This window comes from Tursiops truncatus, chromosome 3, assembly GCF_011762595.2.
Source record: "Tursiops truncatus isolate mTurTru1 chromosome 3, mTurTru1.mat.Y, whole genome shotgun sequence".
NCBI lineage: Eukaryota > Metazoa > Chordata > Mammalia > Artiodactyla > Delphinidae > Tursiops > Tursiops truncatus.
In genome coordinates this window covers 153,988,755-154,011,840 of record NC_047036.1, presented here as the reverse complement: position 1 = coordinate 154,011,840, position 23,086 = coordinate 153,988,755, and the positions used below count along the sequence as shown (strand labels likewise).

Below are 23,086 nucleotides of genomic sequence, written 5' to 3'. Positions count from 1 at the left end.
AAATAACTCACATTCTTCATCAGCGTTGAGATTATGACAGATCACTGAAAGCACACTGAAGACCCATCCAATTGTCTCAGATTGGAGGAGACCAAGGACACATGATCCTGGACCAGAAAAAGGATGTTATGGGACAACATACTGAAATTTGGTTAAGGTCTGTAGATTAATAGTCTTGGATCAATGTTAGTCTCCTGGTTTTAATCACAGTACTGTTTTTATGTAACATGTTAACTTTTTTTTTAACATCTTTATTGGAGTATAATCGCTTTACAATGGTGTGTTAGCTTCTGCTTTATAACAAAGTGAATCAGCTATACATATACATATGTCCCCATATCTCCTCCCTCTTGCGTCTCCCTCCCACCCTCCCTATCCCACCCCTCTAGGTGGTCACAAAGCACCCAGCGGATCTCCCTGTGCTATGCGGCTGCTTTCCACTAGCTATCTGTTTTACATTTGGTAGTGTATATATGTCCATGCCACTCCCTCACTTCGTCCCAGCTTACCCTTCCCCCTCCCTATGTCCTCAAGTCCATTCTCTTTAGTTAAGACCTGTGGGATCTAGTTTCCCGACCAGGGATGGAACCCAGACCCTCTGCACTGGAAACACGGAGGCTTAACCACTGGACCAACAGGGAAGTCCCAGTCAATATTTTTTCTATGTGCCCCCTCCTCCTGCACCCTACGCCGCCTTCCCTAGCGAGGGAGCGCTTCGCGCGCTGAGCAGGCCCCCGGAGTGGGTGCGGTGGGAAGGCCATTGATCACTTCCCTCACCCGCAGACCGAGAGGCCAAGTCAAAGTCAGCGGGGGCCTGGGGTGGTGGTGAAGCCGAGCCCTCCAAGTCCGCGGGGTACGAGGGGTCGAGGGGTTGGCTGGGTAGGAGGCGCTGCCAGAGCCCCTGCCTCCGCCCTTTCCGGCCGGCTCCAGCGACTGCAGTGGGGCCTGGTGGAGTGTGCTGTGGCTGCCTCCTGGGGTCCCCAGGGGACTGCGCGGCGCCGCGTCCCCTGCCGCTCTCGTTACCGCGTCCCCTGCCGCTCTCGTTACCGCTGACACGGCCAAGAGGCGGCGCACCGTACGCGCCGTCAAGGCGGCGGTGCGGTAACATTGGAGGGCTCCGGCTGCCTGGCTTTTGTACTATTTTTTAAAAACAACTTTATTGAGGTATAATTTACATACCATAACATATGCCCATCTTAAGTATAAAATTCAACGATTTTTGGTGAATTTACAGAGTTGTGCTAAGTTCACCACAATTCAGTTTTAGTACATTTTCATCATCCCAGTAATGCTCCCGGCCCCTGGCCACCAGTGATCTGTTTTCTGTCTCTATGGATTTGTCTTTTCTGGACATTTCATATAAAGGGAATCGAACGATATGTGTTTTGTGTCTGCCACAACTTTGAGTAATGTTTTAGAGGTCTTTGTACTATTTTAGTGGCACAATTGGTGAAACTTCAATAAGATCTGTAAAATGGCTGATAGTATTGTATCAATGTTAATTTCTGAGTTTACATAATTGAATCATAATTATATAAGATGTTAACATTAGAGGAAGCTGGGTGATGGGAAATGTGTGCTATTTGTGCAAAATTTTTTGTAAGTAAAACAATTTCAAAATAAAACTTTTTTTTAATTTAAGCTTAGGGTGTGAGTTGTGTACTGCTTATGATTGTCTATGGTACTGAGATTGTGGTTTCTTTTTAAAAATTTTTTCTTAATTTTTAAAAATTAAAAAACTTTTTTATACCGCAGGTTCTTATTAGTCATCCATTTTATACACATCAGTGTATACATGTCAGTCCCAATCGCACAATTCATCACACCCCCACCCCCACCCCCTCGCCACTTTCCCCCCTTGGTGTCCATACGTTTGTTCTCTACATCTGTGTCTCAATTTCTGCCCTGCAAACCGGTTCATCTGTACCATTTTTCTAGGTTCCACATATATGTGTTAATATACGATATGTTTTTCTCTTTCTGACTTACTTCACTCTGTATGACAGTCTCTAGATCCATCCACATCTCAAAAAATGACCCAATTTCGTTCCTTTTTATGGCTGAGTAATATACCATTGTATATATGTACCACATCTTCTTTATCCATTCGTCTGTTGATGGGCATTTAGGTTGCTTCCATGACCTGGCTATTGTAAATAGAGCTGCAATGAACATTGGGGTGCACGTGTCTTTTTGAATTATGGTTTTCTCCTGGTATATGCCCAGTAGTGGGATTGCTGGATCATATGGTAATTCTATTTTTAGTTTTTAAGGAACCTCCATACTGTTCTCCATAGTGGCTGTATCAATTTACATTCCCACCAACAGTGCAAGAGGGTTCCCTTTTTTCCACACCCTCTCCAGCATTTGTTGTTTGTAGATTTTGTGATGATGCCCATTCTAAATGGTGTGAGGTGATACCTCATTGTAGTTTTGATTTGCATTTCTCAATAATTAGTGATGTTGAGCAGCTTTTCACGTGCTTCTTGGCCATCTGTATCTCTTCTTTGGAGAGAGCTCTATTTAGGTCTTCTGCCCATTTTTGGATTGGGTTGTTTGTTTCTTTAATATTGAGCTGCACGAGCTGTTTATATATTTTGGAGATTAATCCTTTGTCCATTGATTCGTTTGCAAATATTTTCTCCCATTCTGAGGGTTGTCTTTTCGTCTTATGGGTTCCTTTGTTGTGCAGAAGCTTTGAAGTTTCATTAGGTCCCATTTGTTTATTTTTATTTCCATTACTCTAGGAGGTGGGTCAAAAAAGATCTTGCTGTGATTTATGTCAGAGTGTTCTTCCTATGTTTTCCTCTAAGAGTTTTATAGTGTCTGGTCTTACATTTAGGTTTCTAATCCATTTTGAGTTTATTTTTGTGTATGGTGTTAAGGAGTGTTCTAATTTCATTCTTTTACATGTAGTTGTCCAGTTTTCCCAGCACCACTTCTTGAAGAGACTGTCTTTTCTGCATTGTATATCTTTGCCTCCTTTGTCATAGATTAGTTGACCATAGGTGCATGGGTTTATCTCTGGGCTTTCTATCTTGCTCCATTGATCTATGTTTCTGTTTTTGTGCCAGTACTGTATTGCCTTGATTACTGTAGCTTTGTAGTATAGTCTGAAGTCGGGGATTCTGATTCCTCCAGCTCCACTTTTTTCCCTCAAGACTGCTTTGGCTATTCAGGGTCTTTTTTGTCTCCATACAAATTTTAAGATTTTTTTTGTTCTAGTTCTGTAAAAAAACTGCCATTGGTAATTTGATAGGGATTGCATTGAATCTGTAGATTGCTTTGGGTAATATAGTCATTTTCACAATATTGATTCTTCCAATCCAAGAACATGGTATATCTCTCCATCTGCTGGTATCACCTTTAATTTCTTTCATCAGTGTCTTATAGTTTTCTGCATACAGGTCTTTTGTCTCCCTAGGTAGGTTTATTCCTAGGTATTTTATTCTTTTTGTTGCAGTGGTAAATGGGAGTGTTTCCTTAATTTCTCTTTCAGATATTTCATCATTAGTATATAAGAATGAAAGAGATTTCTGTGCATTAATTTTATATCCTGCAACTTTACCAAATTCATTGATTAGCCCTAGTAGTTTTCTGGCGGCATCTTTAGGATCCTCTATGTATAGTATCATGTTATCTGCAAACAGTGGTAGTTTTAATTCTTCTTTTCCAATTTGTATTCCTTTTATTTATTTTCTTTCTCTGATTGCTGTGGCTAGGACTCCAAAACTATGTTGAATAATAGTGGTGAGAGCGGACATCCTTGTCTTGTTCCTGATCTTAGAGGAAATGCTTTCAGTTGAATGAGATCCTTGATGGGTAGAGTAATCTTGGTTGCAGGTTTTTCTCCTTCCTCACTTTAAATATATCCTGCCAGTCCCTTCTGGCTTGCAGAGTTTCTGCTGAAAGATCAGCTGTTAACCTTATGGGGATTCCCTTGTGTGTTTTTTGTTGGTTTTCCCTTGCTGCTTTTAATATATTTTCTTTGTATTTAATTTTTGACAGTTTGATTAATATGTGTCTTGGCGTATTTCTCCTTGGATTTATCCTGTATGGGACTCTCTGTGCTTCCTGGACTTGATTAACTATTTCCTTTCCCATATTAGGGAAGTTTTCAACTATAATCTCTTCAAATATTTTCTCAGTCCCTTTCTTTTTCTCTTCTTCTTCTGAAACCCGTATAATTCGAATGTTGGTGCATTTAATGTTGTCCCAGAGGTCTCTGAGACTGTCCTCAGTTCTTTTCATTCTTTTTTCTTTATTCTGTTCTGCAGTAGTTATTTCCACTACTTTATCTTCCAGGACACTTATCCGTTCTTCTGCCTCAGTTATTCTGCTATTAATCCCATCTAGAGTATTTTTAATTTCATTTATTGTGTTGTTCATCATTGCTTGTTTCATCTTTAGTTCTTCTAGATCCTTGTTAAATGTTTCTTGCATTTTCTCTATTCTATTTCCAAGATTTTGGATCATCTTTACTATCATTATTCTGAATTCTTTTTCAGGTAGACTGCCTATTTCCTCTTCATTTGTTAGGTCTGGTGGGTTTTTATCTTGCTCCTTCATCTGCTGTGTGTTTTTCTGTCTTCTCATTTTGCTTATCTTACTGTGTTTGGGGTCTCCTTTTTGCAGGCTGCAGGTTCGCAGTTCCTGTTGTTTTTGGTGTCTGTCCCCAGTGGCTAAAGTTGGTTCAGTGGGTTGTGTAGGCTTCCTGGTGGAGGGGACTAGTGCCTGTGTTCTGGTGGATGAGGCTGGATCTTGTCTTTCTGGGGGGCAGGTCCACGTCTGGTGGTGTGTTTTGGGGTGTCTGTGGACTTAATTATGATTTTAGGCAGCCTCTCTGCTAATGGATGGGGCTGTGTTCCTTTCTTGCTAGTTGTTTGGCATAGGGTGTCCAGCACTGTAGCTTGCTGGTCGTTGAGTGAAGCTGGGTGCTGGTGTTGAGATGGAGATCTCTGGGAGATTTTTGCCGTTTGATATTATGTGGAGCTGGGAGGTCTCTTGTGGACCAGTGTCCTGAAGTTGGCTCTCCCACCTCAGAGGCACAGCACTGACTCCTGGCTGCAGCACTAAGAGGCTTTCATCCACATGGCTCAGAATAAAAGGGAGAAAAAGTAGAAAGAAAGAAAGAAAGAAAGAAAGAAAGAAAGAAAGAAAGAAAGAAAGAAAGGAAGGAAGGAAGGAAGGAAGGAAGGAAGGAAGAAAGAAAGGGAAAGAAAGAAAGAAAGGAAGGAAAGAAGGAAGGAAGGAAGGAAGAAAGAAAGGAAGAAAGAAAGAAAGGAGGAAGGGAGGGAGGGAGGGAGAAAGGAAGGAAGGAGGGAAGGAAGGAAAGAAAGAAAGAAGATAAAATAAAGTTATTAAAATAAAAAATAATTATTAAGAAAAAAAATTTTTAAAGAAAAAAAGAAGACGGATGGATAGAACCCTAGGACAAATGGTGGAAGCAAAGCTATACAGACAAAATCTCACACAGAAGCATACACATACACACAAAAAGAGGAAAAGGGGAAAAAATCATAAATCTTGCTCTCAAAGTCCACCTCCTCAATTTGGGATGATTTGTTGTCTATTCATATATTCCACAGATGCAGGGTACATCAAGTTGATTGTGGAGCTTTAATCCGCTGCTTCTGAGGCTGCTGGGAGAGATTTCCCTTTCTCTTCTTTGTTCTCACAGCTCCCGGGGCTCAGTTTTGGATTTGGCCCCGCCTCTGCGTGTAGGTCGCCAGAGGGCGTCTGTTCTTCGCTCAGACAGGACGGGGTTAAAGGAGCAGCTGCTTCGGGGACTCTGGCTCACTCAGGCCGGGGGGAGGGAGGGGTACGGAGTGCGGGGCGAGCCTGCGGCGGCAGAGGCCAGCGTGACGTTGTACCAGCCTGAGGCGCGCCGTGCGTTCTCCCGGGGGAGTTGTCCCTGGATCCCGGGACCCTGGCAGTGGCGGGCTGCACAGGCTCCCCGGAAGGGGGGTGTGGATAGTGACCTGTGCTCGCACACATGCTTCTTGGTGGCGGCAGCAGCAGCCTTAGCGTCTCATGCCCGTCTCTGGGGTCCGCGCTGTTAGCCGCGGGTCTCTGGAGCTCCTTTAAGCAGCGCTCTTAATCCCCTCTCCTCGCGCACCAGGAAACAAAGAGGGAAGAAAAAGTCTCTTGCCTCTTCCGCAGGTGCAGACTTTTCCCCGGACTCCCTCTCGGCTAACCATGGTGCACTAACCCCCTGCAGGCTGTGTTCACGGATTCTTAACACTTGCGCCACCAGGGAAGCTCTGGCCCTGGTTTCCACTTGCTCAGCCTGACCAGGCTCCCCAGGTCTCTCAGGCAATGGTCACGCCTCCTTCCCCAACCCCCTCCACTGAGAAGGGGCGGGGAGAGCGCGCCACTCTTCCTCTTCTGGGTCAGCCTCTGAGCAGCAGACAAGGGTGATAAGAGCCCCACAGCTAGCCCTCTCAGAGTCCAGCCTGGCCCGACAGAACCACCGCCACCATGAAGGACGAAGTGGCTCTTCTGGCCTCTGTCACCCTCCTGGGAGTCTTGCAGCAAGGTGGGCTGGCTTCTGCTCTGGCAGTGGGTGGGCTTCGGACCCCTGCAGTCTGCCTTCTGCCCTGACTCCTGGTATGAAAGCTCTTCTGGTGAGGGACAGCCCAGACTCCTGGTATGAAAGCTCTTCTGGCCCCCACCAGAGGGCTGAGGGGCTTGCATTTTCCCCAAGTGGGGAGGGGGAAGCCCTGGAGGGCTGTCTGCAGGGCAAACTGTGAAACCCTGAGCAGGGACCAAGGCTGAGAGGTACCCAACCTGGGGGATGGGCAGCGAAATGGAAAATGGCCCCTGAGGAACAACTGAGGTAGGCATGTGGGCTGCCTGGCTTGGGGTTGGAGGGTGGCACCTCAGCCAGCATAAAGAACCCTGGAAGAGGGCAGGGGCTTTCAGGGAGCAGGTGGGGCATCCAGCTATGTTGGGCTCTAGGGCCTGAGCAGGGGGGCAGGGTGCCAGGATGAATGGGTGTTCTGATGGTGAGTACAGAAGTGGGACAGCCATAGGCTTGATGCAGCCCTACTCCAGCTGATCCCTGCCCTCCCCAGCGGTCCCCTCTCCGGGTGTCCCAGTGGGAGGGCCCCATCCCCTGGGCCTGCCTTCAAAGTCACCCTCTCTATGCTGGAACCATGTGGAGCTAGACAGGGTTGAAACCTGCTTTTTGGCCCCCAAAGTTGCCTGCTTGGTGCCCTTCTCAGACCAGCCCTAGAGACACATTCCTGGGATAGATATTCTGGCTTTGGAGGACACCATTGCCTCACACTGTATGGGCTAGGACAAGACACAGCCTGGGGCAGGGGCCCTGGAGTGGCTGAGCAGACAGGCTGACTTGATCTCCAGCCATACCAGTAAGCTTGGCCCTCAGCCCTTCTTCACATACACTGTGCTGGCAAGGCTACCCTTGGTATCCACAGTGCGCTAAGGTTGGGATATGTCTGCAGAGGGCCTGGCACCAAGGGCACCAGGGCCATGGGACTTGCAGGAAGATAGTTGGAGACACCCAGTACTGGGACTGTTTGTGTGGTGGGCACCTGGCCTCAGGCGAAGAGAAGGGCTCCTGTGCACTCAGACCCTCAAGGGCCAGCCCACCCTCTGTACCCACCCATGTTGGAAGGGAGAGGGGCAGAGCCCTGGTGCCTTGGGGTTGGACTAGAATAGTCCCAGCCGTAACCACCTGGGGGCAGAGGAGAGGGTGTCTGTCAGATTGAGGCAGAGCCTGAACAGAGAAACTGAGGCAGGAACCCACACCACAGTTTGGAGGCACAGCGACCCAGGCTTGGTCGGGAGGTCCCTCCTGGTGAGCTCTGTGGGTGGCGGAGCAGGGACAGTTGGCCACAGGGTGTGTGATCCTCTGTACCTGGAAGGATGCAGCCAACTCTGCCCTCAGGTGGCACTCCCATTCCAGGGACCTGGGCCAAAGTCCAGGCCTAGAGGGTGGGAGTTGGACATTTGCCTGTGTTTTGCAAGTGAAATGATTCAGGAGCAAAGTCCTGCGGGCAGGTGTCCTGTGACGTGTCATCCTTTCCCTTACACTCACTGGGCTGGATAGGGCCTCTCAGAGCCCCAGGCCGGCACCCTGCCCTCCCCACTGAGTGTCGTGGACACAGGGCAAGCTCGAAGAGCAGGGGCTGGCGGTCCCCTTGGTCGGGCTTTTAAAGGGGAGTCGTGACGAGCTGGGTGTGGAGCTGGGAAAAGAAAAGATGCGCGGCCAGACTGGAGGCGGGGCCGGGAGTCTGGGTGCCAGATCTGACTCCGGCAACACCTCCTCCCCCAGCCTACTTCTCGCTGCAGGTGATCTCGGCGCGCAGGGCCTTCCACGTGTCTCCGCCGCTCACCACCGGCCCGCCGGAGTTCCAGCGCATCTACCGAGCCCAGTGAGGCGCGGTGGGAGGGCGCGGGGCAGGGAGCTAGGCAGCCCCGGGCGGTCAGGCTCGGAGGCCCCAGGCCGGCGCCCTTATGCCGCTCCTCCCCCACCGCAGAGTGAACTGCAGCGAGTATTTCCCGCTGTTCCTCGCCACGCTCTGGGTCGCCGGCATCTTCTTTCACGAAGGTCTGAGAGCGGGCCAGGGGCGCACGCACTAGGGCCACGGGGGTCCCCGCATCAGCGGGCTCACCCCACCCCGCCCTCCCCTTTCCCAGGGGCGGCAGCACTGTGTGGCCTGGTATACCTGTTCGCGCGCCTCCGCTACTTTCAGGGCTACGCGAGATCTGCGCAGCAAAGGTGAGAACCGGGGCGGGGCTCCCGGGAGGTCCACCGGGGCGGAGAAAGGTGGCTTGGCTTGTGGGCAGGGTCTTGACGGCAGAGGCCGCAAGCGGATGCCGGGCGGGACCAGGAGACTGGTTGGAGGCGGTTCCCTTTTGGGGGCAGGTGGGCGGGCCCTGGTGGAGGCGGGCCGTAGGGTTGGGGTGGGGCCATTGCCCCCGCCCCGCCCCCGCTGAGCACTGCCCGCAGGCTGGCCCCGCTGTACGCGAGCGCGTACGCGCTCTGGCTTCTCGTGGCGTTGGCGGCGCTTGGCCTACTCGCCCACTTCCTCCCGGCCGCGCTCCTCGGACAGTTCCAAAAACTGCTGCAGAAGGCCTGAGACGGAGGACGCCGGGTGGGCGGAGCCTCCTGGAGGACGGGGGAGGGTGCTCGCCCCCATCCCAGTCTCTCATTAAAGCGTGATCTCGAGTGCACTGTCTGGGTTGGAGTGGGTTGCGCCCTGCGGGTTGTAGAGCTTGGAGGGGCCTAGCTTCAGGCCACAGCAGTCTGTCGGGCTGCGGAAGGAAAGAGGCCTCTCTCGGGCAGGGGCTCGATCGGGCCCTGGGTCCGGTCCTCTCCCGCCCTGCTCCCCCACGCTTAGTCACACATCCTTTCCCGCCGGGGCTCACCCCACGGCTCCTCCCTGCGGTCAGCTCTTTCCTCGCCTGTCCCCCTCCTATGAGGCCTGCCTCTCCACTGACCCTCAGCCGCCCTATTCCTCATACCCTGGACTTCACAGCCGATACGAGGGGCTTTTTTTGGGTCGGTACTCGGTTACCGGCATCTAGAACAATGCAGTGTTCAGGGCAACCTGTTGCGGCCCGCGGAGAACGACGATGAACTTAATCAATGTAGTTTTAAGAGGCGCTCTCCAGTAAACGTCCTAGTGTCTCGGGGGACCAGATCTGGGGAAGGCCTGCTGGCCGGGAAGAGTCCCTAAAAAGGTGACTTTTAGCTGAGCAGGCAGAGGAGCTTTCAAAGCAGGGCAAAAACAAAGGCCCTGAGATGGATGGGAGGACCTAAAATGAGTCACAGACTGGGGACAGAAGCAGGGCCTTGGAGACGGTGGAAAAGGTGGGACTGAGACCCAGGAAGGAGTGGGAGGAGGAGGTGGGGGGATGCCTTTGGTGAGAGGCGGCTGCAGGCACTTGGGGAGGTATGATGGGCGCTAGGCGACGCGCTCCGAGGAGGGTTATCACGGAAGTGGGGGCGGTTTGGGGGCGTGGACCCAGATTCCGCACCAGCTCCATCAGCGAGTTACCGACCGGGCTGCTGGGACCCTCCCAGAGAATGCGAGCGAGGTCCTGCGGAACTGCGCGGAGGGCGGGGTCGCCGGGTGGTATCGCTGGGCGGCTAGGCGCCAGGGTGTGAGCTCGGAGCAGGCACACACTTCATTAACCCTTTATTACAAGGAGCGCTCTTATAGAAGAAGTATGTGTGGACTTAACGTGAAAAAAATCAAATGTATCCAAGAATAAAAAACACAGCACATAAAGTAGTATATGCATTCCAGTGTTCGCGCGGAGACAGTGGGCGCCCAGGAAAAGGCTCTTCTATAAAGGTCTGGCTCAAGGGGGCCAGGATGCGAACGGTTCCGGGCGGCGCGGACCGGCCTCAGGCACAGTGTGGGGACCTCCTGCCTCTTCCCCGCGGCCGGCGGGCGGGGCAGCACCAGTTCCTGGGGCCTCCGGGCCAGCGGCCACCCCAGGCCAATGGAGTGGGGTGCCAGGCAGAACCCCTCAGACTGGGGTGGCCGCGCCTGGCCCTCCGGGGGCAGCGGCGACGACATCCCAGGTCTCGTGGGCTTCAGGGCCAGCCAAAACGCACCCTCAGAAGCTCTTGGCTTAGTCAGCCTTTTTCAGGAAGATCTGGAAGAGCAGGGCTCAGTGTCAGCTGGGGTCTCAGAGAGCAGCCCTGGTCTAGCTATTTGGTACAGCTCCCCATTCCCTGTACCCAGCCCTGCCCTATATCACCTCACTCAGAATGACCCACACCGGCGAGTCTGTCTGGATGGAGAGGCGCAGTGCTTCCAAGGGGCCAAAGGCTGGGTCCACTTCTCCCTGTGCCACACCCTTGTAGAAAGAGCCTGGGGGAGTGCAGCAATGAGAGGTTGTCCCAAGACTCCTGCCTCTCCCCTCAGCTCCACTTGACTGCCCCTCACTCACCAATCTGGAGGTAGCCATCAGAGCTCCGAGGGTACTGGAGAGTGGCTGAACGGCCCTCCTGCAGGGCCTCCTTGTCTGACTGGAGGTTCTGGGGACAAAATCAAGGGGCTGAAGCCAGTGGCTGTGGAAGGGGCAGGCCTCAGTGCACACCCACCTGCTACTACACTCACATCAAAGGGCAGCACCTCCACAGATGTGTTGAAGAGCTTGTCCTCTGGGTGCTCAATGTTCCCACTTCGGAAGAAGAACCTGTGGCCAGACAGGCCTGTGAGCTGCTGCAGGGGTGGGGCACTGCCCAGGCACACTACCCAGCAGAGAAAGGCCAGGCCTGGGCTAGGAGTGCAGTAGGTGGGCCCTGAGGTACTGGGTGAGGCTGGGCACCACCCGGGGCAGCCGTTGGACTTGCAAGGCAACCAGGGCCTTACTTGTAAGGACAATGGTGATGGGCAATGTCACTGAGCTCCTGTGGGCACTGCTGGACTTAGTCTTTACAAAGTGACTACTGTTCTGAGCCCCACTTTTCAGATAAGAAAACTTAATAAGGTTAAGTAATTTGCAGGGGAGGGTCACAGAGGGAAATCTGCAGGTTCAGAAATTTGTGGCGAGGCCTCTACCCTGGTAGCCACCCTGCCCCTCCCCCAAGGTGGACCTGTGGGCGCTGGCACTGACCGCTCCAGTCGCAGTGGCTGGAAGAAGCGGAAGCGGATGAAGTCCCCTGCAGCGGGCGTGAAGGCCCAGAAGAAATCCTCGCGCAGGTAGGCCTTCTCCAGGGTGAAGTGCTGGTATGTCTTGAGGCTCGTGCTCACTTCCGCTGGCGGGTTCACATGCTCCTTCCGCAGTGCCTGCTTCCCAAAGTCCTTGTCCTACAGTGGAGGAGGGACAATGGTGTTAGGGTGGGCCCTGGACTTGCCCTGCTACCTCCTTGTCCAACCTCAGCCCAGGCTCTGCTGTACTCAACTAGGCTTGAGTGTGGCACTGCCCACCTTCAGTTTCTGGATCTTGCCCGCCAGTGAGGAGTGAGTGCCCACGTGCTGGAAGAGGGATGGCTTAAAGCGGATCCGCAGGTTGGCCTTCTGCCGGTCACAGTGCTTCTGTGGAGGGAGGGTGACACACGCTAGGGCTCAACTCAACTCTTCCTCTGAAGACAGAAACTCCTCCAGCCAGCAGCACAGTCTCCTCCTGTCAGGTGCATGGTCACCGACACAGTCCCTACTGGAGGCTGCTTGCTCCACCGCCCCCTCCCGCCTCTGTGCAGGCTCTGCTCACCGCATCCTTCTCAGGATTGCAGACCTTCACCCACAGAATATGGTCCAGGAGCCAGTCGATGGGCTTGTCCCGGTAGAACATGAGGATGAACTCCACAATGATGCTCAAGTCCAGTGACTTGAACATCTTCCCTGGGGGTGGGATTGGAGGGAAAGGGGTGCTGAGTAGGCAGCTCTGCCCTGCCCTACTTCCTCTTAGTCCCTGTGGGGGACTCTGGGAAGGGTCCCACAGCAAAACCTCTGGCTGGCTGCAGGCAGGTGCAGGTAACAAGAGAGCAGATGGGATGGTGAGCCCAAACATCCCGATGCAGAGGGCAGGCAGGAACAGGCCAGGTGGGGCTGCAGCGGGCACTCCAGGCAAAGGCTCAGAGCACGACACTGCATGGTACTAGGGCTCAGAACAGGGCGTGGGACTGAGAGATGATGACAGAGGCAGAAGTGGGCTGGATGGAGATATTTTGGTTAGGTCAGCGGGGCAGGGAGGGGGGTGGCACACCAATGAAGCCCAGCTGGGAGAACTCCAGGATCATCCAGTCCTCCGAGGGCTGCTGAAGTGCGAAGTTCTTCATGGTGCTCAGGTAGTTGGGCTTGGCTATGATGTCATCCTCCAGCTGCACAGTGGTGGGTAGGTAGAAGGGGGCCGGGACTCAGGATGGGCACAGGGGCAGGGCAGGGCTTGCCACCCAGGCCCATCCAGGGTCCAGGGGGAAAAGGGACAGAGCAGGGTCTCAGTGCTCACCTGCACGTAGTAAATGCCTTTGGACTGCGCATACATCATGAGGAAGCAGTAATCAAGGTTCTGTTTGGTCCTCCACCTGTGGGCCAGGGGCAGGGGCCTCAAGAGCTCAGACCCCCTCCACCTCCAATGTGGCTACCACAGAGGCCACTGAGTGGGTAGGAGACCCCCACCCCCCCATGCAGGGGTCCTCCAATGGAACAATGGAGGCACTGCAGGGAAGTGCCCAGGACTCATACACCCACAGACTAGGTTCTTAGCACAGGTGGGCAGGTGCTGGGGGCACAGGGAGGTGGGTAGTGCTAGTACCTGACTCTCTCCTTGGGGTCCCCAAAGGACTCTCGGAGGCGGGAGAAGTCAGGGTAGAAGTGGGGAGAAGGGGAGATGACCTCTAGGAGCCCAGAATGGATCTCTGTAGGGAACCTGGGGGACAGGAAGGCCCAGTGAGTGTGCAGCCTCCAGGGACTGGAGCAGGGACAGAGCTGAGCTAGCTAGACCCCGTCCTTTTCTTAAGGCCCACCAGGCAGACATCCCCTGACACCACACCCATCCTACTGAGGCACTGAGGCTCCAGAGGGGTTGGGTCATCTCTACATGCCCACCCCCTTTCATCAAGAGGGGAAGCACCCTTTCCCACAGAGGGATGGCGCATCTTGCTGAGGGGGGGGGGCACAGCCGGCACCTGTCTGCCCAACACCCCGCAAAGGGTCCTCCCTCCACCAGCCTTGTCGGGCTGTCTGTACTCACAAGGCCTTGATATTCTCCGTCACCAGCGAGGTATACTGTGGGTCAGTCTGTGGGGAGACCAAGTGCCCTCCATGAGCCAGGCTGCCAGCCGAAATGGCCTGGAAGAAAGCGCTGAGGGAAGGACACAGCCTTCTCTCCCACATGGAGGGAGTGAGCCCACCATCCCGAAGGCTAAGTAAGGCTGGGCCTGGGGGTCACAGGTGCCTCAGAAAAAGCCCTTTTAGATACCTCGGTCCAAGGGGTGGGACAGACTATAACTGGCATCTCCACGAGGGGGCGCTAAAATGTCTTTCCTTTTAACTTTTTATCTTGTTAAGTTTGTGAGTGAAACTGATGATTGAACTTCTGAGAGTTTTTTCCTCCGAAATGTTGCTGTTTTCATTCTCCTTGTTATTTTGTGCCGTGTGTCCTCCTCTGAATGTCCCCTCGACCCGTGCCCCAGCCCACTTGCCTCAGCGATCAGCACCACGATGACCGAGTCCTCTTTCTCCTGTGGGCTTAGCTCTGAGATGAGCGAGTGCAGCGTGTCAGTCAGGTACGAGTGCACCTCGCGCCGCACGCTGGGGATGCCCATCACCACTGACACTGCAGGGACGCGGAGGGTTGGTACTGGGCACTGCGTGGGGGTCATCCCACCACCCGCCACTCCCGGGCCCCGCCCCTACCTCCGGTGCGGCCCTGGCCCACGCGCACGGCGGGCTGCAGGCTGCTTTCCTTGGCTAGCAGGTGTGGCAGGTGGTGGAAGACAGTGGGTAGGTGCAGCACGTGCTTGTGCGAGACGTTCCACGGCTTCAGGCGTGGATCCTCTGGGTGGGTCAGGAAGGGACAGGTCAGACAATGCGGTCTGCCATCAGCCTCGCATCCCCTGCCACTTCCCGCTCCTGTGCTCACCGGTTAGGCGGCCCCAGGTGCGATTGCTGTCTCCGTCTCGCAGCGCTTGTCTCTCCGACACGGCCCTCTTGATCTCGTCCAGCACCAGGTTGAGCTCCTTGGAGCGCTTGAGGCTCTCCTGCTCAGCTGCATGCAACCGGTCACGCAGCGCCAGAAACTCCCGCTGGTACACGTCCACCACATCGCCTGTGGGTGGTACACAGGCTGTCACCAGGGGGCAGCATACAGCTGAGGTACTGCTCCTTGAGTGTTAGCCTACACATCTGTTCATATGCCTGCCACATGTGAGCCACATGGGGTTACATAAGGGTCACTCTGAAGTCACAGTGACACTCACACTTGGGGAAGAAAAGCCTCCACTGGGGGAATTAGCCCTCTCCAGTGCTCTCCCTTTATTTTCTGCATTGAGGAGACATCTGAAGTGGGAGGGCTACAGGACCACTTCCAGCCCCAGGTGAGACAAACCTAAGCTGAGGCTGAAAAGGCTCAGACTGAATCCTCTCCATCCCCTCCCCTCTCCTCCCAAAGCCCCCTCTTGCTTCTCCTTGCAGCATCTCCTCCTTCCAGGAAGTAGAGCACCCAAGGTCCCACCCAGGGCACAAGGACCCAGACCTTCCGCAAGGAGCCCTTGGCATTGAGGCCAACCTTGCCCTGTTCCTTCTTTCAGCCTCTGCACTTTGCTTCCCATCCCCGTTCACAGAGATCACAGGCAGCCCCATCCCCAAGGCCCCATGGGGACAGAAAACCTCCCTTGACTCTCCCCCATATCCTGCAAGTAGTACTGAGCCCAATGCACACATTTGTCACTGTCCTCATGGTTGTCATTCTACACTAGGCACCAGCTCTGGATTTGCAATCTCACACAGTCCAGCGGGGGTGGGTGGGTGGGGACTGTTGCAGTTACAGCCCCCAATGCTCAGAGGAGCAAATGAAGTTGAGAAACTAGTCAGGGGTCCCTTAGCAAGTCAGCAGCAGAAAGGGGACAAGAGCTCTAAGTGCGCTGAGGCCTGCTTCTCTGGAGATGTGTCCTAGGCCTAGACCATGCCACCCCAGGGGGACCTGTGTCAGAACCTCCAACTGGGCACCATGTGCAGGCACTAGGGGTGCACATGGGCCAGAAGCAGCACAGAGGTAGGGCTGCTACGTGACAGTGGAGAGGGATCTCCAGGGTGCCAAGTACCTGGCTCCACTGGTCTGGCAGGGCCCAGCGAGCAAGAATGAGACAAATAACATCAACAACAACGTCGTTATCTGCCGCTGAGGCAGCCAGGTCCTGCCAGGCTGTGCACTCTCAAGGCCTTTTCTAATCGGCTTTTGCCCTCTTTATTTGCCATCACACACACCTCCTCTTCCTTGTCTGATGTCTATGCTTTCACACATGCTGTCTCTTCTGACTGGAATCCCCTTTTCTCTTCTGGGCCTGATGAAAACCCATGTAGCCTTCAAGGCCTAGTTGCCTTCCAGATCTCCCCTCTCACCCTCAGGCAGCTCTTATGTTCCTTGATCCCTTGAGGAGGGGTGGTCACAGCCACTAGAATGCCCTGGGATGGTGTCACCTCCCCACAATCGGGTATACCAAAGGTCATGACCAAGGCAAAGTTCGGTCATCTCAGGACACCCCCTCTCTGCAGCTGGGGCAGAGGCTGAAGTGGTAAGTCCTGGGGAAGAGGGAGGGGTAGCCCCTACGCAGGACGGAGAGGCTGTGGGGGGAGGGGCAGGGGAGCCAAGCAGATCCTTGATGAGGCACTCCAGAGTTAGCAGCTTGCCCGATCTCCCTTCCCACACCCTGCCCATGGGGCCAAAGGCCAGGCCACTTCAAGCTTCTGTGCTCAGGGACAGCCCTGCTGGGGGAGGGAGTCAGGAGTCAGGTTACCAGATCTTTGAGGCTCTGCTCTGGGTTCTGAGGCCAGGTTACCCTGGAAACCTGACCCCTTGAACAGGGAGCTGGCCACCCCCAGCACTCACCTGCCCAGCTGCCAGTAGGGAGGAGGGACTGGAGGTGCTGAGGCCCAGCAGGAGGGAGTTCAGAGCTGCCTACACAGGCAGGTGGCCTCCCTCCTGCCTGGGTCCCTACCCACCCACCTATTGTCCCTGATGCCCTCCCCAATGCCACCCCAGTGTTGTGGAGCTGCTGAGTCTTGCAGGGGCAGTCCTTGTGCTACTGGCTACACCCAAGGCAGCTCCCTGCAGTGGGGACCTCTGTGAAGTGGAGGGAGGGTAAGGAGACCTCATCCCCCTCTGACTGCTGTTGCTGCCCCTGTCGTCCCCCCCCGCCCCCCCACAAACCCGTGGCCTTCTCTGATCTTTAAGTAGGCTGAGCTCTGTCCAACCTTAGCCTGCCCCAGGGGGACAGGCCAGTGGCAGCGGTGGGCCCTGCTGACCTGAATCACCCTGACCACCAAGGCCTGGGCACAGCCTGCTCCCTACCCTGGCCTCCCTTCCTAGGAGCCTTCTTCTGCCCAAGTCCTGGGGGCAGCTGTGGTCACACTACTGGAGGCTTTCCCGCCCCTTCCTCCACCAGAAGGCAGAGTAATCAGGATACCTGAAGCCCATGATACCACAGTCCTCCCTTTAGTTCCCTCTTTGTTAAAGAAACAGATTCAAGAGCCAGGCTGGGGCACAGACCTTGTGCTCTGTACTTAGGGAAGGGGAAACAGGCTCAGAGGGGCACAGGCTGGTTCCAGGCCCAGCAAAGGTCTGCTGTTAACCTGCGGTGAGGGGACTTCCCTTGCGGTCCAGTGGCTAGGACTCTGAGCTCCCAATGCAGGGGGCCCAGGTTCAATCCCTGGTCAGGGAACTAGATCCCATATGCCGCAACTAAGACTTCGCAAGTCTCAACTAAAAGATCCTGCACATGGCAAGGAAGATCACACATGTGGCAACGAAGATCCCGCGGGTGGCAACGAAGATCCCGCGGGCAGCAACTAAGACCTGGAGCAGCCAAATAAATAAATAAATATTTTTTTTAAAAAAGTCCTGCAGTAGGGCAGGGGCATGGAGAGGGTGCAGGTATTCACCTCCCCTCCAGGACTTGCACCCACCCTCCCAGTGGTCAAGACAGGCATCCATCATTGCTGAAATCCAAGAGAGGGGACAGCCCAGACATTGGGGAGGGCTGTGTGGCTGAGGCCACCCCCCTGGAGGGTTTGCTGTTTTCCCTGGAGACCTTCAGCAGGTGCTTGGCTGAGGGCTACAGTTTGAGCATTAGTGGAGCTGCTGCATAAATTTGGTCAAGGCTGGATATGAAAGTGGGCCTGAAACCCCATATCTAGGGTCCGTCTTGCTAAGGCCTATGTGTCCTTCCTGGCCCTTGGCTTCCAGGATGCCACCTGTTCCTGCTTTCCCTTCCTCTCTGGCTTCTTGCCCACCTCTTCCCTTCCCTACAGATATGGCTTCCTCTGCCTTTCCTCTAAGCATCGGTGCCTGGGCCAGCCCTCTCCTGAGCCTCCTACTCACTGCAAGCTGGAAGCCAAGGTCCAGTCTGGCCTCAGACTTAGTCTGGTTTCCCCATGGGCTTAATGCAGTCATCTGAATGTAAGAATGAGAAAGGTTCATATAAGAGCCCAGACTCAGTCTTCTCTTCAAGCTTCCAAAGACCAGACCCTACTGGGACTCCCAAAACAGTAACAGCCCTTGATGGGGAAGGCCCAGGTGACCCTCTTGTCACATGTCACACAGGCTTCTGGACTGCCACACCCAAGGGACAAGGACCCCTGCATCTGAGCCCCACATTTCTTTGAGTAGGGGTGCTCTCCTGTTCCACAGGCCCTCCTCGATGCCCCGCTTAGGGAGCGTAGGCTCTAAATGGAGCCATGGGTATCCCCCTCACTCCTGGACACTGTGGCCAGCCAGACTCACAGAGAAGGTGTCCTGGTGGGAGGCTGGTGCTGCAGTTCCTGACACCCGGCTGAGGGCCAGTGGCTGCCATAGGAGGCACACAGGAACTGCGGCCTAGCCCAGGACAAGGTGCAAGGGGTCATCGCTCCACTCACAGCTGAACAAATGTGCCCCAGCCCATCAGATATGGCCCCACCTTGGCCTCCATGCCAGGCTGCTTACATGGCCACTCTCTCAAGGGTCCAAAATGCCCTCCCCCAGGTGACACACCCCACCTACGGAGAACTCCGCCCCAGCCATGCCCTCCATGTACCAAGTCCTAGAGGGTCTCCCCTCAGGCGCTCTGGAGCCCCTAGGGCAGCCCAGGCCTTCACCCAAACAGGGCTGGGCTGAGCTGGGCGGGCAGGAGCCAGGCGGGCAGGAGCCAGGCGGGGACACTGGGACTTGGAGGGTCAGAAAGGCTCCAGCTTCTCCTGCAGCCTCTGTTGGGGAACAGGGAAGCAGGAGGTGGGAGGGAGGCAGAGGGTCAGTTGGCCTCAGCCTGATCCTGCTTAGGCCTCCTGCAGGAAAGCCAGACGGCAGGAAGGAAGCAGCTTTTCCCGGTGCCTCCTGTGCTAAAGGCTGGGTAGACAAGGGCCTGCGAGCGCCTCCTCAGCCTTCAACCCTCAGCCAAGGCCCCACTCAGCCCCAGCCATCCCAACCAACACAGAGCGACTCCAGCCAGTGCTGGGGCCTGCCCCCTCAGTCCTAAGTGTGCTGGCCAGATGCAGAGGGGCCATGACGGTGGACTGGCCAGCTTAACCAAACTTCAGGTGAGACCACACAAAATAAGTTAACCGGTAGCCAGGACTGGGTGGGGCGCTCATGAGGCCCTCCATGCATCCCCCCGGGCCAGTAGCCACAGGAAGCATTCCGCAGCACCCACATCCCTGTGGAGGAGTCCTGGGGCCAGATGTCCTGGAGGAGGGCTGTGGAGGCCCCAGGGAGCCGCACCCACAGTGGGCTGGGGTGGAGAGGTGGTGGGAAGTGATGGTACTGCCTGGATGTCTGGCTGCCTCCTCACTCGTGTCTCAGGATCGGTGTACCCAGGTGCCTGGAGCGGTACCCTGGGGACCCTCTGGCACAGCCACCTCTGTGACCTTGTGTCCCTGTCCTTCTCTGAGAACTCTGAGGTCCCCAGCTCACCCGAGGGAGCGACCCGCCCTAACACGGGCAGAACTGTACTCACGAAGGCCGGTCCTGAGCGCGCACGGGGCACCCGACTCCCGCTCACCGGCGCGGCCCAGCCCAGGCCAGAGGAGAATTTCGTTATTCCAGCAGCAAACAAGTGGGAGCGAGGATGGGAGGGGCGTCCTCTCGCACCGCCCGGACGGGGAAGGGGCGCCCGCGTCGGCTTCCGGCCGCTTTCCGCGGCAGCTGCCCGGACCCCGCTCCGGCCGCCGGCGCCCAGGTGTGGGAGGGGGCGCGAGGCGGGCGACGGCGGGGGAGGGGCTCACCTTTCTGGCCGCTGAGCGCCGCGTACCAGGAGAGCGAGAGGAAGGCGCACAGGCAGAAGAGCAGCAGCGTCAGGAAGGCGCCATTGCGGAGCCTCATCTCCTCAGGTGCGCGGTGGGCGCCGGCGGGGCCGAGGCCGCATGGCCCGGGGGGGGCCGGGGCCGGGGCGCGGGGACCTGGAGGCTGCAGGGGCCCCGGCCCCGGGGCGGGGAGGGGCTGGGAGCCCGGGGCCGGGCAGGGATGCGGGCGGGCCTGCCGGGTTGGGGACTGGGTCGGGCACCGCGCTGACGGCTCCTCTGGGGCGCGGGGAGTGGACCTCCTAGGCTCGGCGCTTGGGCCGGGCCAGGCTGGGCTAGGCTGGGCGGTGAGAGCCGCGGCCCGGCCTGGATCCCGGGCCGCCGCGGAGTCGGCTGCGAAGGGCGGGGCGGCCGGGATTTAAAGGGGCCGCATCATCCGCTGCTGCCACCAGCACCACGAGGGGGCGGGGTGGGGGACCAACGCCCGGGATCCCGCCCTCCTGTCTCCGGACAGCGGCCCCCACGTGGGCTCATGCGTCCCGGACTTCACGGCCCTGGGCACCGGCCTCAGGTAGGTCAAAGCTGGGGCCTTCGCGAGTTCGCGTCTTCTGTGGTGGAGGCCATGTGAGGGGGTCCCCCAGCCCCTTCTCAGTAACATTTTCGTTGTGAACTCTCGAAACCCAGATCTGGACTTCAATCACATTAACTTGAGGCCCCTCAGGTCCCTTCGCCAGGTCTGAGAAGTCTAGGCAAATAAAGGTGAGACAAGCTGGGACCTGGGACCTGGAACCCTTTGCTGCAGTTCTTGCTCCTGGACAAACATCTCCTCCAGCAACAAAATACGAAGAAACTACAAGGGACTAAAAAGTACTGTGTGCATGGGCAGTTGGGGCAAATTATGAACAGCAAGATAGAAAAAGACCAAAAACCTGACTGCCGCTTCTGAAGAGCCGGGAGCAAAAACAGGGTACCGCACATGCCCCCTGTGCACCATCAAAGGGGTGGGCAGACCACCTAAGCCACCCCTCCTGCCCAACCCCCGGACACACCCCTAACCTCACCCCATGTAAGGGACCGGCGAGCCCCACCCGGGAGCGAGCAAGGGAACCTGTTACTTGTTTTCACTGCCCCCTGCTGCAGCAGGGCCCCCAGTAAAGCCTTGCCCAAATTTCTTGTCTGGCCTCTTATCAATTTCCATTGATTAAGGAAGGCCAAGAACCCTGACCAGTAACAGATTTCTGGCACCCAACATGGGACCTCTCCCTCTTCACGGGAGAGGATCTGGTCACCTCTGGGACCACTGAAAGCAGCTTCCCCGTGGGTGACAAGAGATCGCCTGAACCTCACCTCGTCACCACATTTGGTAAGTCTGCCTTTCTGGCCCCTAGGGGCCTCAGTACCCTCATTCATGCAATGCTTTCCCCCTCCCGTTTGTCCCTTTCCCTCTGCTTATATCTCTCTACTTCTTTCTCTGTCTTATCCTTTGGAGAGAGTGGACATTGGGCAGCTACAGTATCACTCCTCTCAGCACGTGAGACCATGCTCCCTCTGGCCGTCAATGGGTGACAAGCAGAGGTGGGAGAGGCTCGCCTCACACCATGCAGACCTTGGTCCAGTGGACTCTCCCTGATGGGAGATTTATGACAGTGATAGAATTCAAACCTCATATCATGTAGTGGCTGGAAGTTCTATTGTCCCAGTATTCTCACCTTTATTTTCCTGCTGTCTCTTTTTTTTTAGTCTTTCTCTCCTCCCTTCACCTCTCCCTTGATCCTTACACCTGCACTCCCATCCCCTTTATCCTGAAAAGTTCTTGTTTGTGTCAAGTTTTTGTCGGTGGTACATGTCGAGTAAAAGGATCTTTGTCTTATGTAGTTTTGTCTGTCCAACCGCTCCTGCAAGTCTCTGCTGAAATTGTGGGCCCTGTGGAGCACTTAAGCCTTGAAATACAAACACAGCTCACATTGCCTGAGACTCCAGCCTTGGGTTACTTAGTGGGATTTTAAAAAGAATAAAAAAGAGAGGAGCTTGCATTTCTCTCCTCTGCCTTTGCAATGTAACTGTTCTGCCTGGGCTCTAGGAACTATCTGATCCATCTGTAGTCCCCCAGACTGAGGAAAAAAAAGAGACCTTTTTAAATTCAAGTGGGAAAACTATGAGATCTCTGGTTCTGTTTCTCTTTATGTAAACATTAACTTGTAAATGAGCTGTATTTAATTGGCTTAAAGGAAACTGAGCATGTATATACATTCTCAGAAATATAAAACTCGCCAGAATACATTCCACCTTCATATGATCTGGGAAATATTCAATATTAAATTAATATCTGGTATTAGATCTAGTTTAAGGTTGTGGGCTTAATACAGACCTGTCTTTAGAGTCATCAACATTAAGAATAATATAATATTTTCATTGTTCCTAGGGTTATTGGAAGTCAATAAATGCATATTGTTTCTGTTATATAATCTGTCAACAGGGAAAATAACCTGATATGATTACATTTTTAAGTAAATGTTACTGAGGTAAGAGCTTTTTGGTAAACTCTATAGGAATAATTATGTTTTGGAAATATCCATCTAAAATAGTCTCTCCACATTTTGGTAACTTGAAGCAATATTAAGTTAAATGATAGGAATTCATTGAGTATCTAGGCCATTTCAAATAAGATGAAATATTGGCACATTAATTGCTAAACAGATCTAAATTTACGACTTTACAACTTTTGTCTTTTTATGAGGGGGAAACTAAAGATGTTTGGCTTTATTAAACACATGTCTTGTACCACATACCCCACTGAGCAAAGAAATAGTGCTTTGGGAAGTTGCATGTTTCTAGAGGTTATGGGATATTCCAATCAGGGAATGCTAATGTAAAGACAGTTCATGGTTGCTTGAGGAAAGTAGGATGTGCGTTTTCAGTAAAAGAAGGTATGAGGAGTGGAAATATATTTTGTTAAAAGAGGGCTTCCCTGGTGGCGCAGTGGTTGAGAGTCCGCCTGCCGATGCAGGGGACGCGGGTTCGTGCCCCGGTCCGGGAGGATCCCACATGCCACGGAGCGGCTAGGCCTGTGAGCCATGGCCACTGAACCTGCGCGTCTGGAGCCTGTGCTCCGCAACTGGAAAGGCCACAGCAGTGAGAGGCCTGCATACCGGAAAAAAAAAAAA

General features: G+C 54.5%; 2 protein-coding genes and 1 long non-coding RNA gene across 9 annotated transcripts; 2 read left to right on the top strand and 1 right to left on the bottom strand.

Annotated features, from left to right (window-relative positions):
• Window positions 1-6,297: 6,297 nt before the first annotated feature.
• Window positions 6,298-9,204, top strand: LTC4S (leukotriene C4 synthase). Its single transcript, XM_019937427.3, has 5 exons — window positions 6,298-6,538; window positions 8,303-8,402; window positions 8,508-8,578; window positions 8,668-8,749; window positions 8,981-9,204. The coding sequence occupies exons 1-5, from the start codon at window positions 6,481-6,483 to the stop codon at window positions 9,108-9,110; spliced, it is 441 nt and encodes a 146-aa protein (XP_019792986.1). The 5' UTR covers window positions 6,298-6,480; the 3' UTR covers window positions 9,111-9,204.
• Window positions 9,205-10,155: 951 nt separating this feature from the next.
• On the bottom strand, window positions 10,156-20,042 carry MGAT4B (alpha-1,3-mannosyl-glycoprotein 4-beta-N-acetylglucosaminyltransferase B). Of its 5 annotated transcripts, none has more exons than XM_033853681.2 (15): window positions 19,908-20,042; window positions 14,575-14,760; window positions 14,349-14,489; window positions 14,135-14,268; window positions 13,684-13,730; window positions 13,246-13,359; window positions 12,940-13,015; window positions 12,697-12,811; window positions 12,202-12,332; window positions 11,919-12,026; window positions 11,605-11,798; window positions 11,106-11,184; window positions 10,936-11,023; window positions 10,744-10,856; window positions 10,156-10,638 (listed from the first exon to the last, which is right to left on the bottom strand). In XM_033853681.2, exons 1-15 carry the CDS (start codon window positions 20,002-20,004, stop codon window positions 10,615-10,617), a joined length of 1,647 nt encoding a protein of 548 aa, XP_033709572.1. In that variant the 5' UTR covers window positions 20,005-20,042; the 3' UTR covers window positions 10,156-10,614. The 5 variants fall into 5 exon arrangements, 4 of the variants coding, with proteins under 4 accessions (XP_033709572.1, XP_033709573.1, XP_033709574.1 ...); XM_033853682.2 differs by having other exon boundaries at window positions 14,135-14,187; XM_033853683.2 differs by lacking the exon at window positions 13,246-13,359.
• On the top strand, window positions 16,325-21,090 carry LOC109550331 (uncharacterized). 3 transcript variants are annotated; one of them, XR_012331002.1, is made up of 3 exons: window positions 16,325-19,223; window positions 19,575-20,012; window positions 20,644-21,090. It is a non-coding gene; the product is annotated as an uncharacterized lncRNA (long non-coding RNA). The 3 variants fall into 3 exon arrangements; XR_012331003.1 differs by lacking the exon at window positions 16,325-19,223 and adding an exon at window positions 20,437-20,493 and having other exon boundaries at window positions 19,895-20,012; window positions 20,607-21,090; XR_002176834.3 differs by lacking the exon at window positions 16,325-19,223 and having other exon boundaries at window positions 19,896-20,012; window positions 20,607-21,090.
• The last annotated feature ends 1,996 nt before the right edge of the window (window positions 21,091-23,086 follow it).

Bases quoted from the DNA above. Each gene is read 5' to 3' on its own strand.
- MGAT4B (XM_033853681.2), bottom strand. From the start codon at position 20,004: ATGAGGCTCCGCAATGGCGCCTTCCTGACGCTGCTGCTCTTCTGCCTG. The intron at 14,490-14,574 runs GTGAGCACAGGA...TGACCCACCCAG, and splicing joins CACCTGGGGCCGCCTAACCG to AGGATCCACGCCTGAAGCCG. The intron at 14,269-14,348 runs GTAGGGGCGGGG...GCGTCCCTGCAG, and splicing joins GGGCCAGGGCCGCACCGGAG to TGTCAGTGGTGATGGGCATC.
- LTC4S (XM_019937427.3), top strand. From the start codon at position 6,481: ATGAAGGACGAAGTGGCTCTTCTGGCCTCTGTCACCCTCCTGGGAGTC. The intron at 8,403-8,507 runs GTGAGGCGCGGT...CCCCCACCGCAG, and splicing joins CAGCGCATCTACCGAGCCCA to AGTGAACTGCAGCGAGTATT. The intron at 8,579-8,667 runs GTCTGAGAGCGG...CCCCTTTCCCAG, and splicing joins CGGCATCTTCTTTCACGAAG to GGGCGGCAGCACTGTGTGGC.